General features: G+C 46.9%; 1 protein-coding gene across 2 annotated transcripts in view; it reads left to right on the forward strand.

The window, feature by feature from the left end:
• Positions 1 to 11,248, forward strand: part of nae1 (nedd8 activating enzyme E1 subunit 1) — a 51,826-nt gene extending 40,578 nt beyond the window's left edge. For both annotated transcript variants that reach the window (XM_072517803.1, XM_072517802.1), the window contains exons 14-20: positions 2,342 to 2,417; positions 3,854 to 3,893; positions 4,479 to 4,565; positions 6,206 to 6,298; positions 7,555 to 7,669; positions 8,168 to 8,217; positions 10,998 to 11,248. In XM_072517803.1, coding sequence (XP_072373904.1) covers positions 2,342 to 2,417; positions 3,854 to 3,893; positions 4,479 to 4,565; positions 6,206 to 6,298; positions 7,555 to 7,669; positions 8,168 to 8,217; positions 10,998 to 11,107 — 571 coding nt within the window. In that variant the 3' untranslated portion in view covers positions 11,108 to 11,248. The remainder of the gene's footprint in view (positions 1 to 2,341; positions 2,418 to 3,853; positions 3,894 to 4,478; positions 4,566 to 6,205; positions 6,299 to 7,554; positions 7,670 to 8,167; positions 8,218 to 10,997) is intronic.
• The last annotated feature ends 6,658 nt before the right edge of the window (positions 11,249 to 17,906 follow it).

Consider the following 17,906-nt stretch of genomic DNA (forward strand, 5'->3'; position numbering starts at 1 on the left):
AATTGGGGGCCTAATTTTTTGGGATGAGATGTGAAGCAGAGGCTCTTATGGATAAATGTAAATTATTCTCCGGCACTAAATACTGGGAAGACTGAAGGCATTGTTTTCAGTCCCTGCTCCAAGCTCCATTCCCTAACTATCATCTCCATCTATCCCTCTCCCTGGCAGCAGTCTGAAATTAAGTCGGTCTGCTTGCAACCTTAGTATCACATGTGATACTTTAATCAGTTTCCGACCTCTTCTTCATGCCATCATTTAGTCTGTTAATTTCTACCTCCTGTAATATTGCCCAATCTCTCTCTCGTCTCAGTTCATCTGTCGTGTAAAACGCTCATTCATGCCTTTATTACCTCTGGTGTTCCTGGCGGAACTCCCACGTTCCACCCTCTGTTCACTTGAGGCCATCCAAAATAGTGCTGTCACCAAGTCCCATTTCCCTGTCACCCGTTGTGCTCGCTGAACTACATCAGCCCCCGTTTGAGCGTTGCCTGCGTTGTCTTGATTTTTGAAGTCCTCATTCTTGTTTTTACATTCTTCTATATCTCGCCCCTCCTTGTTTCTGTAATTTCCTCCCGCCCCACGACCCTGCAGGATATCTGTGCTTATCTAATCCTGGTCTCTTGAGTTTCCCCCATTTTAATTGCTCCACTGCCTTCATTTGCTTGATGTGGAGATGCCGGCGTTGGACTGGGGTGAGCACAGTAAGGAGTCTTACAACACCACGTTAAAGTCCAACAGGTTTGTTTTGATGTCACTAGCTTTCGGAGCACTGCTCCTTCCTCAGGTGCTTGAGCATTTGCTTGGGCAGTAAGCCCTGCAACACCCTCTTTGCATCTGTCCAGCATTCTACCTCGTTTTCCTTTTTTAATACGCTCCTTAAAACCTACCTCTTTGGTCATCTGATTTAATAACTTGTGGGGTTAGCGATCTAACACTTCTATAAAGCAACTTGGGACACTTCATTGCATTAAAGGTGCTGTATAAATATAAATTATAGATATTCGACGAAGAGTAGCTGAATGCCCTGGCCATCATTTATTCCACAACCATTATTGTTAAAGCCCAAGGACTGATCATTTATTTTGCTGTTTATGGGATCTTGCTGTGTGCTTTATTTTCCTGCATTATAACAATGACTGCGCTTCAGGAGTATCTCATTGATAATGAAATATTTCGGGACCGCTTGAGAATGTGAAAGGCTCTATGTAAATGTAAACTATCGTTTTTTTTTTTTTTTGTCTCCCTCCCCCGAAGCAGTGGGAGCCCCCACCACCTCCCCAGTCCAAAAATTGAAAACTTAGAACATATATGGTTCGCACCCATAACTATCATTTTTTTTTTTTTTAATTTAAATTACCCAATTATTTTTTCCAATTTAGGGGCAATTTAGTGTGGCCAATCCGCCTACTCTACACATTTTTGGGTTGTGGGGGTGAAACCCACGCAGACACGGGGAGAATGTGCAAACTCCACACGGACAGTGACCCAGAGCCGGGATCGAACCTGGGACCTCCGCGCCGTGAGGCAGCTGTGGTAACCACTGCGCCACCGTGCTGCCCCGACTATCATTTTTTTTTAATGGACACATTGCAAGAATCATGTCTGTTGAATGAATTTCCCACATTTGAAGAGTGCAGAATTAGCTGAAGGAAGTTGCTCTGGGTGTGATTCGTAGGAATTGAATTGGATTTTTCTTAACTTGCTTTGTGTGGAATCCCTTATACCTATGGGGGGGAACGTCCCTCTGTGTGGAATGGCTTTAATTCAGGTCGCAGAGCTGGCTCTGGTGCAGCTTACCATTCAAACATAGCTTCAAATAGGATTAAAGTTCTCGTTCCTCAAGGACTTATCGCCTAAAGAATACGAATCCAAACCAGATTTTGGGTTGAAACAGAAAATGCTGGAAATACACCAGGTCAGCCGCCACCTGATGGAGAAAAGGCAGGTCAGTGTTTCTGTTGGGACCTCTCGTTAGCCATCAGCTGGAATTTCACTCCTCCGTCGCTTTGAAGTCGGTCATGATCATCAGGTCAGATTATAGAAAGCTCCCTGACCTGTGAGATCTCAGAATGCCACCCTGACCATCTCCCTGTCACAGCTTTGATTATCCACCGGGACAGGCCAGCAGGATCTCCGTCTCGCATCTTGTCGGCAAGATAGAAACTTGAGCAATGTGTTAACTTGCCCCAGACTGTCCAAGATCGTAGGCCCGGTGACCACTGCTGAGGCCAACACCTCACCTCCATCACTCACATTATTTCCTTTAACGTCTAGTTTTAAACAACTGACCGTTCTTGTTATCCATTCTGTTTACATAATTGATCCTCTCTCCCTCTCTCAGCTACCGTGAAAAGGCGAAAGAAGATGCATCTATTATCGGTGATTATGTAACAGAATTACTGGAATCTATTGGCAAGGTGAGTCATTTCTGGATCGTCCTCTTTACTTAGTTTGTTTCCATTGATTTTCCTTCACTTTCCCTCCTACCCCTCATCTTCTCTAAGAGGTGGCTGGTGATGCCACACAATGAGTGAATTACTTTATGGAATTTACCAATCCCCTGAAGAGTAAGTGTGATGAATGACCGTCTAATTTGATTTTGGTGCTGTTGGCCAAGAAAGGAACGATGGCCAGAGCACGAGGAGAGCTCCCTTGCTCACCCCCCCAATAATATCACTGCATCTCTTCGATCCACTTAAACAAGCAGACGGGTTTTATTGTCTCACCTGAAAATGTAGCTCGTTTCTCTTGATGTATATGTAATATATGCATACACATTAACATTTAATATATTTATTGCAGATTTTCAGCATCTATTTTGCCTGTGTGTTGTTGTAGCCCATTCCTCTGTCTTCTTGAGAATTATAGAATCGAATAGCAATGGCGCTTTAAAAAGAGCGATCCAATTGAGCCCTGCAGTTTTTTCTTTCCTTTGAATATTTGTCCAAGTTGATACGGAATCAGCTTCCACTGCCCTTCAAGCAGTTTATCCCAGACCATAGCAGCCAGCTGGGTTTTATTTTTTAAAGTTTCCTCATGTCACCTCTGGTTTATTTATTTTTTTGCCTCTGGTTTCTGATGCCAGGGAAAAAGGCTTCTTCAGCAAGTGCATCATTATTTTGAACATCTCTATCAAAACTCCTCTTAACTTTCTCTGCTTTAAGGAGAGCAACCCCAACTTATCAAGACTCTCCACGTATCTGAAGTCCCTGATAATATAATAATCTTTATTAGTGTCACAAGTAGGCTTACGTTAACACTGCAATGAAGTCACTGTGAAAAAACCCTAGTCGCCACATTCCGGCACCTGTTCGGGTACACAGAGGGAGAATTCAGAATGTCCAATTCACCTAACTGCACATCTTTCGGGACTTGTGGGAGGAAACCGGAGCTCCCGGAGGAAACCCACGCAGACACGGGGAGAGCGTGCAGACCCCGCACAGGCAGTGACCCAAGCGGGAATTGAACCTGGGACCCTGGCACTGTGAAGCAACGGTGCTAACCACTATGCTACCGTGCCGCCCAGTATCTCTGGATACATGAAAAGAGTCGTTCAGTTGCTATTTTATAAAGTACAATAACAAGTATTTAATGGAAGGTGCCTCTTCAGACTGAAACTCACAGCCTGACATCATGAACTAGCTGGGTTTCCTTTTGCTTTCTGTGAACTCTTTGTTATCTTGTATTATCAAATGGCTTTAATCAGAGGAAAACTTCAGATGGCGAAGAGCTTCTTAAGGAGTCTGGAGCATGGGACAGGGATTAGCCTCTACGATGGCTGATGTTTGTGGCGTTTTTTTATTGCTTTGTGTAGTGATGTCCAAATTGAAAGTTACTTGTGTTCCCTCGGCAGCCTCCCGAGACCATCTCTGAAAAAGACATTTGGCTTTTCTGTAAGTGGACCTCATGTTGCATTATTTTCTTAATGTGCAAGGTTTTGTCAGGGCCTATTGTTATCGAAGGTGTGCTGTACACTAGCTGCAAAATGGGTAGGGCAGTGCGGTGGTTATGTTACTGGACTAGTTATCTGAGAATGAGTTAAGTCCCACGAGGGCAGTTTGCAAATTTGTATTCTCTTTAGAAAATCTGGAAATAAAAGCCTGGTGCACACCAGCAAAAGCGATGTGGGAGTGTTGTAAGAACCTGGGTGTTTCACTAATGTCCTGCAGGTGGCGACGTCTGTCATCAATGTCTGCCCTCGCCTGTATATGACTCCACTCCCTCACCAAAGTAGTTGACCCTTAAACCTGCCTCCTGAAGTGGCCTAGCAGTTCCATCTGAGATTTAAGGAGAAGGCTGACATGAGCCTTGCAGGGCAATTAGGAGGTGGGCAATAAATGCCCAGCTCCCACGCTTTGAGAATGAATAAAGAAACCGGTGTCATGTGCTTCTGTTCAATGCCTTTTTGATTGTTTTCCTGCATTTGTTTTGAGGTTTTAAGTGATACTGCTCCTAATCTCGGCTGTCTCCATCACCAGGCAGGAATGCTGCTTTCCTACGACTGGTGCGATGCCGTTCGCTGGCAGAGGAGTTCAATGCAGAGACGGCCAATAAAGATCAAATAGGTAAATGTTATCAGTTTCTGAGGCCTGCAAATGGTCTCAAAGGGGTTATCTTAAATATATCAATGCTGGACATGAGCAGCCAGTCAAACTATATCTGATGGTTATGCCCCAAACAGCTCCGCAGTTGTAGATTTAACTTTGTTTAGTTCAGACTTTTGGAAAACTGTGGTCAATGCCCACAATCTTCTCTCGCGTGGGAGTGCTGCACTGCCAGAGGTGCTAAGGCTCAAGCTGCTTGGTCTGCCGTGCTGTTAGTTCAGGGATTTCTACAATTTTGATTTGGATACAGTTAATAAATGTTCAAGCCAGGGTGGGGTGTGCCTTGGAGGAGAACCCAGAGCCAATGGTGTTCACATAGAATTGCATTATAGAATGCTAGAATCCCTACAGTGCAGAAGGAGGCCATTCGGCCCTTTGAGTCTGCATCTGCTGCCCTTATCCTTTCTAGAGGCACCTGTGCCATGCCCATCAAATTAAACAATCTAATATTTTGAGTGTGTGTAAAACAGGAATGCTTTGTTGATTGGTGTGTTCATTTTTATTCTGTACAGTTATACACCTTATCAATAAATTTCACAGTTTTATGCCTTATTCGGAAGTCAAGATCAACAATCCGTGTAAACTCTAGTGTTAGCGAGGGATAGCCAGTACACCTCTTCAGAGATATATAACATCAACAACTTATATTTATCTAGTACCTTTAATATAGTAAAACCTCCCAAGCTGCTTCACAAGAGCGATTGTTGGCAATTATTTCCCATCCCAAATAACCTTTGAAAAGGTGGTGGTGAGCTGAAGGCTATGCAGTGTAGGTACACCCACCATGCTGTTAGGGAGGGAGTTTCAGCAAACGTGAAGAAACGGCCGATATATTTCCAAGTCAGGATGGTGAAGGACTCGGAGCAGAACTTGTAGGTGGGGGTGTTTCAATGTGTCTGCTGCCCCTGGTCTTTCTAGGTGGTAGAGGTCATGGGTTTGGAAGGTGCTTTCGCGGAGCCTTGGCGAGTTGCTACAGTGCATCTTGCAGATGATGCACACAGCTGCCGGTCTGCATCAGTACTGGAGTGCGTGAATGAGACATTTGAGTAAATAGATAAAAGCTTGATCGAAGAGGTGGGTTTTTAAGGAACATCTCAAAGGAGGGGACAGGCTAAAGCCACAGTTATTACCGATGCTGCCTGCAGTTTTTGGAATGTCCAGCACCTGGCAATCAGCAGTTTATTTCCTGCTGTGTATCCTTTATAAACTCCTCATTCCCAAATTGTGCAAAAGGCGACAACCTCACCAGCAATCTGACCCGAGACCCAAACAGCTCATTGTATGAGTCTCACTGTGCAGAAGCATGGTGGGTGATCTGGTACACTTCAGATAGAAATGGAAATGCAATATCTGTCTGCCTTGTACTCTCCTCAATTATGTGAAAACCTTTTCAAGTCTGGAAAAGATCAGAGCACTCCTTGTTTGCAGATGACATAGTTGCTGTACCTCATCACCTTCACTTGGCAACTCCTGGCTGTGAATCCCATCCTTTACAGTTCACACCCACCTGTTTGTTTCAACACCCTTTGAACATGCTTAACGTCTCCTGTACACTAGAGCTGTAAACATCTCGCTCATGGCTATATCTTTTTGCCTTCAAGCATCGTGTATGGAGAATCTCGACAGTGAAATGGTTTTGTACATAATGCTACGAGCTGTTGATTGTTTTCACAGGCAGCATGGGCGATACCCAGGTATGTAATCCCCGCGTCAGGTACACCACTATCTCCTGATATCTATTTCCGAACTAGTAGCTCACCAGGCATAGAATTTTCAGATTGAGATTCATTGTATCTACATATTGAATATCTTCTGCTCCCGGCAGCGATCCTCCCTGTGTCAGTTGTGGCTCAGTGGATAGTAACCCTCCCCTCTTGAGTCAGGAGGTTGTAGGTTTGAGGCCCGCTCCAGGGCTTGAATCAAAGATCTAGGCTGGCACTCCAGTGCCGTACTGAGGAAGTGCCACACTGTCAGTGGTGTTGTCTTTCAAATGAGACATTAATCGGAGCCCAATTGGGTGGATGTAAAACATTCCCCGTTACTGTTTTGAAGAAGAGCAAGGAGTTCTCCTTGGTGTACTGGCCAACATTTGTACATCAAAAAGCATCACTAAAGCAGATAGTGGAGCTTATGTGCAAGTTGGCTGCTACACTTCCCATGTTACAATAGTGATGACATTTCAAAACGTTCTTCATCGTTGAAAAGACATCCTTGGACAGTCCCTGTCCTCGTGCATCAACATTTGCCCCATATCACTCTGGTTAACTAAAATCTTATCAATTTTAGATTTAAAATTAACAACGGAACTATTGCTGAAAAAGGACGTTTTGTCGAAGCTCTGGAGGTCTTACCGACATGTGCTCCCAACAGAGTGATACTGCTTGCTGAAAGAATATGATGGCAGAGTGGATAGGTACACCACCTTGAGTGTGGAAAATAAGCTTACAGACTAGAAGGACCCAAGTTTTGTTCCCAGAATTAATTATCTCAGCTGGTGCATCAATTGAGGGTATGATGAGGGTGGCACGGTGGAGTGTGGTCGGCACTGCTGCCTCACGACGGCGAGGACGTGGATCCGATCCCGGCCCCGGGTCACTGTCCGTGTGGAGTTTGCACATTCTCCCCGTGTCTGCGTGGGTCTCACCCCCCACAACCCAAAGGTGTGCAGGGTAGGTGGATTGGCCACGCTAAATTGCCCATTAATTGGAAAAAAAATTGGTACTCTAAAATTAAAAAAATAATAATAAAAATTGAGGGTATGAATTTCCTCAGCAGCTGTTGGTTAGTGAAGAAACCATAGTTCTTGCTTTTACTCGGTCTCGTACTGGAATCTCTACCGATTAAAGACTGGATCACTGTGGAACTGTGTCCCAACATTGGGGAGGGCAGGACTCATATTATTTTTTTTTAAAGCATGTTTTGAGGAGATGACAAATTCTTCTTCTGGCAGGTGTTTATAATAACCAAGTTGAAGAGGACATTGGAAAGCTGAAATCGTGCGTGGTCAGCCTGCTGCAGGAATGGGGTGTCTCGGTATCTGTGAAGGATGACTACATCCATGAATTGTACGTTTGTGCCAAATTGTTCTTCTGTGTGTCACTCGCGTCTCATCTAGAGGCAGCTCAGTGGGCGATGTCTAAAAGGGCAGTGGCTGGGAGAGGTTCACATGTGTTATTGTCCAATTCGCCGCCCTCTAACTCCTTCAGACCACACCCAAAATATATCAATGTGGGAATTCCACAATCTCCTGCACCGGCTGCTCCAGACCCCTGACACTATATCAGTGTGAGGGTTTGCCTTGCACCAACTCCATTGGCACCCTGAAACTATATCAGGAGGGGAATGGTTAGTTACTGACTGCCGTAGTCTATTCCATAAGATCATAACGCTCTGTTATTCCATAACCTCATAACGCTCTGCGTCTAATCCACAATCTTGTAACGCTCTGTGGAATAGACACCTTTTATGTACCTTTAAGGGAAAATGGCCGCTCTGTTTTCCAGGCAGGTTAAATCCACTATTAACTGCATACAGTTTCTAAGAGCACTATTGTTCTCTTTCAGTTGTCGCTATGGTGCTTCAGAACCACATGCTGTTGCCTCATTTTTGGGAGGTATGTTTCTTTTTATTGGATTATCTCTGATCACAGCTAATTGTGACATTAGTTATGTTGAAATGTGAGCTGATTTGTTTTGTTTACTTTCTCCTCCTGCCCTTTCTCCAAGGTTTTCATTGTAAGATGCTGACTTGAATGTTTTGCTGTTCAATCGGATCAGGGTTGAACAGTGCCTCCGCTCTGTTTTCTCCAGATTCGTCCTCGTGTCGTTATCCCGCCATACCTTTTCCGTACAGAAATGTATCTAATCTCGGTCTTGAATTTCAAAGGTCGCTCTAGCACCCACAGCATTTTTGGGGGGAGTGTTCCAGATTTTCACTACCTTTCATGTGGAAATACTGTTGTATTGATCTCTCTCCTGAATTAAGGTTTTGCCCCCTTGTTCTGGACTTCCCCCAATCAGAGGGAAATGTTTCTCTCTAACTATCCTGGCCAATTCCTTTACCATTTTGAACATCGCAATTAGATATCCCCTTGAGTCAGTAGTGCCAAGGGGTTTTGAGCCACGTGCATTTGACCTGTCCTCATCATTTAGCCCTTTATGGTCCATTTCATTCTGGTGGATCTGTGCTGCACTCTCCCAAGATCCTGAAGTGCAGCATCCAGAATGGCATCACTTCTTACCTGCTTGTAATCCAGTCTCATTGTGATAAAGGCCAACTTTCTATTAGCCTTCTTCATTACTTTTTGTAGCTATTTGAGTGATTTGTTCACCTGTTTCCCTTTGCTCCTGAACATTCCTGATCTTTCACCATTAATCCACACCTCACTGGGCCTAATCATATTTGTATAGTGCTGGCACTACATCAAACCCTCCCTCAAAAACCCATTCCTTTCCCTGAACATTCCATTCAGACACAGGCCATTTGTATTTTGTTCACGGTGAGTATTGCCCGTACAGCATCAGGCAATGAGTTAAGGTCAGGTGGGATTAACAGAAAACAATACATTTTGCAACAAACATGGTGCTGGATTCTCCGCCCCGCCACATTTCTGCCTCCACCCACCGGCCGGTCAATGGGATTTCCCATTGAGGGGCAGCCCCACACCGTCGGGAACCCCCCCGGGCGCCGGCAGAGAATCCTGCCCATGGCCTTTTTAAACAGGCTTATTTTTTTAATGGGTATATTTGCAGGGAAGATGTTACCAATGATGGGTGTGTCCAGAACCAGGGGTCACAACCTGAGGATTCAGGGTAAACCATTTCGGACAGATATATAGGAGACATTTCTTCACCCAAAGAGTGGTGAGCCTGTGGAATTCATTACCACAGGAAGTAGTTGATGCTAAAACATTGAGTATATTCAAGAGGCGGCTGGATATAGCACTTGGGGTGAATGGGATCAAAGGCTATGGGGAGAAAGCAGGATTAGGCTATTGAGTTGGATGATCAGCCATGATGGTGATGAATGGCGGAGCAGGCTCAAAGGGCCAAAAGGCCTCCTCCTGCTCCTATCTTCGATATATGCTTTTGGGTGGCACGGTAGCACAAGTGGATAGCACTGTGGCTTCACAGCGCCGGGGTCCCAGGTTCGATTCCCCGCTGGGTCACTGTCTGTGTGGAGTCTGCACATTCTCCCCGTGTCTGCGTGGGTTTCCTCCGGGTGCTCCAGTTTCCTCCCACAGTCCAAAGACATGCAGGTTAGGTGGATTGGCCATGATAAATTGTCCTTCGTGACCAAAAGGTTTGGGAGGGATTATTGGGTTACAAGAATATGGTGGAAGTGAGAGCTTAAGTGTGTCGATGCAGACTCACTGGGCCGAATGGCCTCCTTCTGCACTGTATGTTCTATATCTATGTAGGTAGAGGGGTGTGGTTAAAGTCTCAAAACTATGTTTCCTGGCTCAAACCTGCCTTTAACTTGCTCATTTCCAGCTTTAACTGAGACTAGAATTTGGACAACCAGCCAGATCCAAGGAGAACGGTTGGTTGCAACTTTAAAGATGATAAGGCTGTAAACTTTAACACCTGTTGCCCGGTTTTCCCAAGTGGCAGCTTCACGATGCGAGAACGTGGATCAGGAGGTAAATGCCTTCACACCCACCTCCTGCATCCAAAAAGCTAGAGTGGTGAGGCCGTGGAACCTGCAACAGTAGTGAACTCGCCAACATTGAGGGCATTTAAAAGTTTATTGGATAAGCATATGGATGATAATGGCATAGTGTAGGTTAGATGGCTTTTGTTTCGGTGCAACATCGTGGGCCGAAGGGCCTGTACTGCGCTGTATCGTTCTATGTTCTATATGCTGGAAATCTGGTGGGGTAATTACACATTCATATCATAGAATCCCTACAGGGCAGAAGGAGGCCATTCGGCCCATCGAGCCTGCACCAACCCTCTGAAAGAGCGCCCCACCTAGGCCCACTTCCTCATCCCCGTAACCTCACCTAAATGTTGGACACTAAGGGGCAATTTAGCAGGGTCAATCCACCTAACCTGCACATCTAAAGGACATTAATGAACCAGATGGGTTTTTACAACAATTGATGATACTGAGACTAGCTTTCATTCCAAATTTATGATCTTACTTGAATTTAACCGGCTGCCGGGGTGGGATTCAAAGCCTTCTCCCACAGCCTCTGGGTTACTAAAGCAGTGATATCACCACAATGCCTCCTTCTCCCCAGATCCTGGGTTCTGGCTGGGGTTTCTGACGTGCCTATCATGCAGCCGCCTTGGTCAGCAAACCCCGAGTCCCCAAAGGCTTTGTGTACAGTTGTATGTGAGTTGGCGAACATTAATCTGTGTGATTGATTTCTTTTTTTTATTTCCTTAGGAACTGCTGCCCAGGAGGCCATCAAAATCATCACAAAGCAGTTTGTACCATTCAACAACACCTTTATTTACAATGCAATGTTACAGACGTCAATGACTGTGCGGTTGTAGGGCCCAGGTTTCCCATTGCCCGCAAGTCTATGTGTACGTGAAGAAGAGGCCTCTTCTTCTGTCATTGTTTTGTACGTACTCAATTTATGTGACCACAAAGATCAATTAAATTAATAAAATTCCATAAGTTTGTTATTGTAATAGTGCCAAGTTTATTTCAAAGGGTTGCAGTGAGTTACATTGCAAAAGTGTGATTGAGCTGACAACTTATTGGGAGATATTTGTGCTGAATCTTGCTGGTGCGCTGTCAATAATAGTGTCAGCCATCGTTCTGTGGGTAGCACTCTCCCCTCGTGTGAATCACAGCACACTTGAGTTCAAGTCACACTTCAGAGACTTTGGTAAACCAAAACTAGACTAAGGGAGTGCTGCACTGTCTGAGGCGCTGTCTTTTAGATGAGATGTGAAACCAAGTGAATGTAAAATATCCCGCAGTAGTATTTCGAGGAAGAGTAGGGGAGTTCTTTCAAATATCCTGGCCAACATTCATCCCCTAACCAACATCACATAAACAATGATATGGTCATTATCTAATTGCTTTTTTTGTGGGACCTTGCTGTGTGCAGTTCAGGTGCCCTACATGATGGCTACACTGCCAAAGTACCTCATTGGCTGTAAAATGCTTTGAGACATTAATGCTACGTACATGCAAATTCTTTCCGGAATGAAGCCTTTGCATGGATGGTTGAGAAGCTGGGCGACACTAGTACCTTGCAGCTCTCATCCTGATCAAAGTAGACTGGTACTGCCAAGTGCTGGGGCCTGAGCGTGCTCCGCCGTCGCTGCCTCCTGGTACGAATTCACATTTATGCCCTTTGAGATGTACAGCAAATCTGGCACAAGCCAGAGCTGGTGGGTTCCAACCTGCTGGATCTGGCATTGCATTTAGGCAAGTGTAGATGACTGCTGTTTTCAATTGGGTGTGGGTCAAACACCTTGCCACATCACCAGTGTGCCACTTGGTTGAGCAAGATGGTGCTGACGGTCAAAGCTGAGGTTTGTTAACTTTGGGATCGTTGAATTGTAGACCTTGGCCGCCAAATGAATGGGGATGGGTCTAAAACGTCTGAGCGAGTACTGTTGCTGAGTTTACATCCCCTGCAGCACAACAAAAGATCCAAACATTCCTGGGGTTGGCAGATTATTCTGAGCAGTCATCCTGAACAATGAACACCCCACACAATGGTATCCCAACAGATGCAAAAACTGGTTGTTTGGACGGCACGGTAGCACAGTGGTTAGCACTGTTGCTTCACAGTGCCAGGGTCCCAGGTTCGATTCCCGGCTTGGGTCACTGTCTGTGCGGAGTCTGCACGTTCTCCCTGTGTCTGCGTGGGTTTCCTCCGGGTGCTCCGGTTTCCCCTCACAAGTCTCGAAAGATGTGCTGTTAGGTGAATTAGACATTGTGAATTCTCCCTTTGTGTACCCGAACAGGCGCTGAATGTAGCGACTAGGGGCTTACATCACAGTGTTAATGGAAGCTTACTTGTGACACAAATAAAGATTATTATTACTGATGATACCACGCATGGATCTAATCTGTAAACTCAAGTCGGACGAAGTAGTCTGGCACACCACTGTCAGGGAACCGTTTGAGGTTGAGAGATGTGCTGTGTATGTATAGAACTGTACTAGCTACACCAGGTTACACATACAAACTCATCATTTATGCAAGATTATTGAATCAGTTTAATAAACTAGAGGAGAAACACCAATAAGCTACTCAGGATGTCGAAACCAGTGTGGGCCATTCAATCCACTTATGTAGATTATGGACATCTTATTTAATCGACAATTTATTTAATCTTGGTTCAATTTGAAATTGTGAACTAACACCCAGCAGTCTACTGGGGGGAGGTCGGATGGGTGGGAAGAGAGGTCCTGAGTATGTGCTTACAGACATCACTCCTGGACTGTCCTCCAGCATCGACGCTATCACCAAGGAAGCACAACAGCGCCTATACTTCCTCAGGAAACTAAGGAAATTCGGCATGTCCACATTGACTCTTACCAACTTTTACAGATGCACCATAGAAAGCATCCTATCAGGCTGTATCACAGCCTGGTATGGCAACTGCTCGGCCCAGGACCGCAAGAAACTTCAGAGAGTCGTGAACACCGCCCAGTCCATCACATGAACCTGCCTCCCATCCATTGACTCCATCTACATCTCCCGCTGCCTGGGGAAAGCGGGCAGTATAATCAAAGATCCCTCCCACCCGGCTTACTCACTCTTCCAACTTCTTCCATCGGGTAGGAGATACAGAAGTCTGAGAACATGCACGAACAGACTCAAAAACAGCTTCTTGCCCACTGTCACCAGACTCCTAAATGACCCTCTTATGGACTGACTTTATTAACACTACTTCATCCGATGCCAGTGCTTATGTAGTTACATTGTATATGTTGTGTTGCCCTATTTATTTTATTCCCTTTTCTTCTCATGGACTTAATGATCTGTTGAGCTGCTCGCAGAAAAATACTTTTCACTACCTCGGTACACGTGACAATAAACAAATCCAATCCAATCCAATCCCTCAATCCCTGCCATGTATTAATTTACTTCCTGCACGAGCACAAATCAGAGGTGATTCACCTCTGGTGGGAGAACATAGTCTCCCAAATGGAAAATTCTGGCCAGGTATAGTTTTAAGTGTGTTTAATTTAATGTTTCTGTGCCCGGAAGGTAAACCCTATAGTTAGATTCATGCTGGACAAAGGTGTTTGTATGTGTGACGATGGTTAAGTTCCAACTGTGTTTCTATTGTGCTCAGAGAGAGCTAAAGCATGAAGAATTAATAAAACAGCTGTCATTGCTTAGCAACAGGAGGCCACTTTCCAGAGAGAAGGGCTTTCCTTTGTTTTTAATTTTAACTAGAAGCCAGGGCAATTGGAGATAGGACATGGGGCAGGAAACATCTCTCAAATCTGCCAGGAGAAAGACTAGACAGGACTGAAGTTGCCCTTAGTGTTGGGTGGGGTTACTGGGTTATGGGGATAGGGTGGGAGTATGGGCTTGGGTGGGGTGCTCTTTCCAAGAACCGGTGCTGACTCGATGGGCCAAATGGCCTCCTTCTGCACTGTAAATTCTATGAAGTTACAAAGAGGATGGTTTCCTAAAGTACAAGTTACAGTCCAGATACCGAGGGAATTGGGACAGAAAGAACATTTAAGAAACCTCAAGTTAAGAGAACAGAGGCCCAAGGTATTGTCCTGAACAATTCAAGGAAGAGTAAACAAAGTGTTCTGAGTTAAAGAGCCAATTGCAGTAACTAGATTAACGTGGGACAGCAGACTTCAGAGGTAGATGAAATATTTGGTGTCATTTTTAATGCAGTCTGAGAATCGAGAGTTGAGGCTACGGTGAGCATTTTGCACAGCAGATCATAGAATTTACAGTGCAGGTGGGGGCCATGTGGCCCATCGAGTCTGCACCAGCCCATGGAAAGAGCACCCTACTTAAGCCCATGCCTCCACCCTATCCCCTTAAACCCACCGAACAGTTTCGGACAGTAAGGGCAATTTACCAAGGCCAATCCACCTAACCTGCACATCTTTGGACTGCGGGAGGAAACCGGAGCACCCGGAGGAAACCCACGCAGACACGGGGAGAAAGTGCAGACTCCACACAGACAGTGACCCCAAACCGGGAATCAAACCTGGGGCCCTGGAGCTGTGAAGCAACTGTGCTAACCACTGTGCTACCGTGCTGCCCAACTCAAAGAAATCGTATCTAAAGGGATGGGTGTAAAATCGTGGACTGGGTTTGCTGTTAGAAGTGGAGTGGACGCTTTCTTTGGAAGTGTCATTTGGAAAACTTGGTGAAGGGAAAGCATTATTATGAGAAATGTTTCTGGGAAGTGGAGTTTGGAAACTCTCATGCCACAATCATCTGGGGGGGTGGATTAAGAAAGACACTAACTTGGATTCAGAGTGGAGTAGTCTGGCACTATCCTTGTACTTTTTTTTGCACCTGATGTTTTCCAATAAATGTCCCTCGTGTTGGTATTAGTGGGGAATCCCCCTTGCTGACAGGGAAGGTAAGGTGCCCCCTGACCATACCTGTCACCAACCTTCAGCAGGGGAGACCTGCTTGGGACAAGTCAACCTGGCCATGACGCAATGGGGAGCGGTCCCGCCCACCCTGGCCGGGCCTCATGACGGCAGAAGCGCGCCGTCAGCGTTGTCCGGTGACGTCAGCACGTCAGCGTGCCCGCACCGCGTGCGCGGCCGTTTCCCCTTTTTGGCGGGAAGCGTTCGTCCGCCGCCGGAGGGAAAACCCTGCCAGAGGCCGGGCGAGGGTGAAGGCGAGGGAGCCGGCGAGCACTCCACCCGCATCCCGTGCGGGATTCACCCCGAGGAGGTCTGTCGCCGGGAAGGGGTTGGGGCCCGCGGTGAGATTAGAGGCCCCACGTCGATAGTGGGGCCGGCGGGGGGAGCGGCCGCTGGGCTCAGGCTGTCAGTGTGAGATTGTGAGGGCAGAGCGGGGGAATGGAGAGTCAACTGGGAGGGGGGAAATTGGGAGGGGAGGGCAATGGTGAGGGGGGGGAGGATAGGGAAATGGGAATGGGCCAATGAGAATATGGGAATGGGGCAATGAGAATAGGGAAATGGGAATGGGCCAATGAGAATAGGAAATGGGCCAATGAGAATATGGGAATGGGCCAATGAGAATATGGGAATGGGCCATTGAGGATAGGGAAATGGGAATGGGCCAATGAGAATATGGGAATGGGCCAATGAGAATATGGGAATGGGCCAATGAGAATATGGGAATGGGCCAATGAGGATAGGGAAATGGGAATGGGCCAATGAGAATAGGAAATGGGCCAATGAGAATATGGGAATGGGCCAATGAGAATATGGGAATGGGCCATTGAGGATAGGGAAATGGGAATGGGCCAATGAGAATATGGGAATGGGCCAATGAGAATATGGGAATGGGCCAATGAGAATAGGAAATGGGCCAATGAGAATATGGGAATGGGCCAATGAGAATAGGAAATGGGCCAATGAGAATATGGGAATGGGCCAATGAGAATATGGGAATGGGCCAATGAGAATAGGAAATGGGCCAATGAGAATATGGGAATGGAACTTCCGGGTGCGGCGATGACCAGCTGAGTCGCACGTTTCGGCAGCTCCCGGTGGAACGGACTTTTGGGCTCTTAATAAGAGCCCCAACGGCAATTTTAACGGCTAAAAGTACTGTGCGGTGAACCAGAAGGGAATCCCCCCTGGATACGGATGAAAAAAGGAGAGGAAGGTGGCCGGATTGCGGTGGATCCTTGAGAGCAGCGGCAAGGAAGGCAAGCAAAAACCAAGGTGGCGTCGGAAGGTGGCAGTTTCATATGGGGCCCTGAACAACACGAGTTTTTGAAACGCTGCGTGGAAGAACTCAAAAAGGAAATGAAGAAGGAGCTGTTGGCCCCGATATTACAGGCGATCGAGGGGCTAAAGGAGGAGCAAAAGACCCAGGAGCGGGAGCTTCGGGTCGTGAAGGCAAAGGCTGCCGAGAATGAGGACGACATACAGGGCCTGGTGGTGAAGACGGAGATGCACGAGGCACACCATAAACGATGTGTGGAAAGGTTGGAGGCGCTGGAGAACAACGCGAGGAGGAACAACCTAAGGATTCTTGGTCTTCCTGAAGGTGTGGAGGGAGCGGACGTCGGGGCATATGTGAGCACGATGCTGCACTCGTTAATGGGAGCGGAGGCCCCGGCGGGTCCACTGGAGGTGGAGGGAGCATACCGAGTGATGGCGCGAGGACCGAGAGCAGGAGAAATTCCTAGAGCCATAGTGGTGAGATTTCTCCGTTTTAAGGACAAAGAGATGGTCCTTAGATGGGCAAAGAAAACTCGGAGCAGTAAGTGGGAGAACGCGGCGATCCGCGTATACCAAGACTGGAGTGCGGAGGTGGCGAGAAGGAGGGCGAGCTTTAATCGGGCCAAGGCGGTGCTTCACAAAAAGAAGATAAAATTCGGAATGCTGCAACCGGCAAGACTGTGGGTCACATATCAAGGGAGGCACCACTACTTTGAGACGGCGGATGAGGCGTGGACTTTTATCGTGGAAGAAAAATTGGAATGAGCGGGTTATTTTTTAAAAAAAGAACGTTTGAAACAAAGTAGTGGGGCGAGTATGGGGGGTGAAAAGGGGGGAAAGAGGAGTTTTATGTTATTAATCCTGCGATGTGGTAACTTTTCTCTCTTCCACAGGAGGTGGTGGGGGGAGTAAAGGAGGTGGAGGAGATGGGGCGTTGGCCATTGGGGGCGGGGCCAAGGGGGAAGCGCGGGCTCGGTTCCCGCGCTATGATAATCATGGCGGGAATAGGGAAGCAGGAAGGAGGGGGCGTTGCACGGTGTGAGCCGAGGTCACGGGGGGAAGCCGAGGTTGGCCAGAGTTTGCTGACTTCTGGGAGCAACATGGGGGGTGTAACTACGCTAGTGGGGGATCTAGCGGGGGGGGGGGGGTGGGAGGGGGGAATTATTGGGCTGCTGCTGCTGGGGAGAGGGGGGAGCTGGCATGGGGTGGGATGGGCGGGGGAGCACCGCCTGGGGGGGGGACAGCTGCGTGGGAACCGGGTGAGGAGCTGGAAAAAGGGGATGGCTAATCGACAAGGGGGGGGGGTAAAAAGCCCCCCAACCCGGCTGATCACGTGGAACGTGAGAGGGCTGAACGGGCCGATAAAGAGGGCACGGGTACTCGCACACCTTAAGAAACTTAAGGCAGACGTGGTTATGTTACAGGAAACACACTTAAAACTGATAGACCAGGTGAGACTACGCAAAGGTTG

The sequence above is a fragment of the Scyliorhinus torazame genome, chromosome 10 (genome assembly GCF_047496885.1).
Source record: "Scyliorhinus torazame isolate Kashiwa2021f chromosome 10, sScyTor2.1, whole genome shotgun sequence".
Lineage (NCBI taxonomy): Eukaryota > Metazoa > Chordata > Chondrichthyes > Carcharhiniformes > Scyliorhinidae > Scyliorhinus > Scyliorhinus torazame.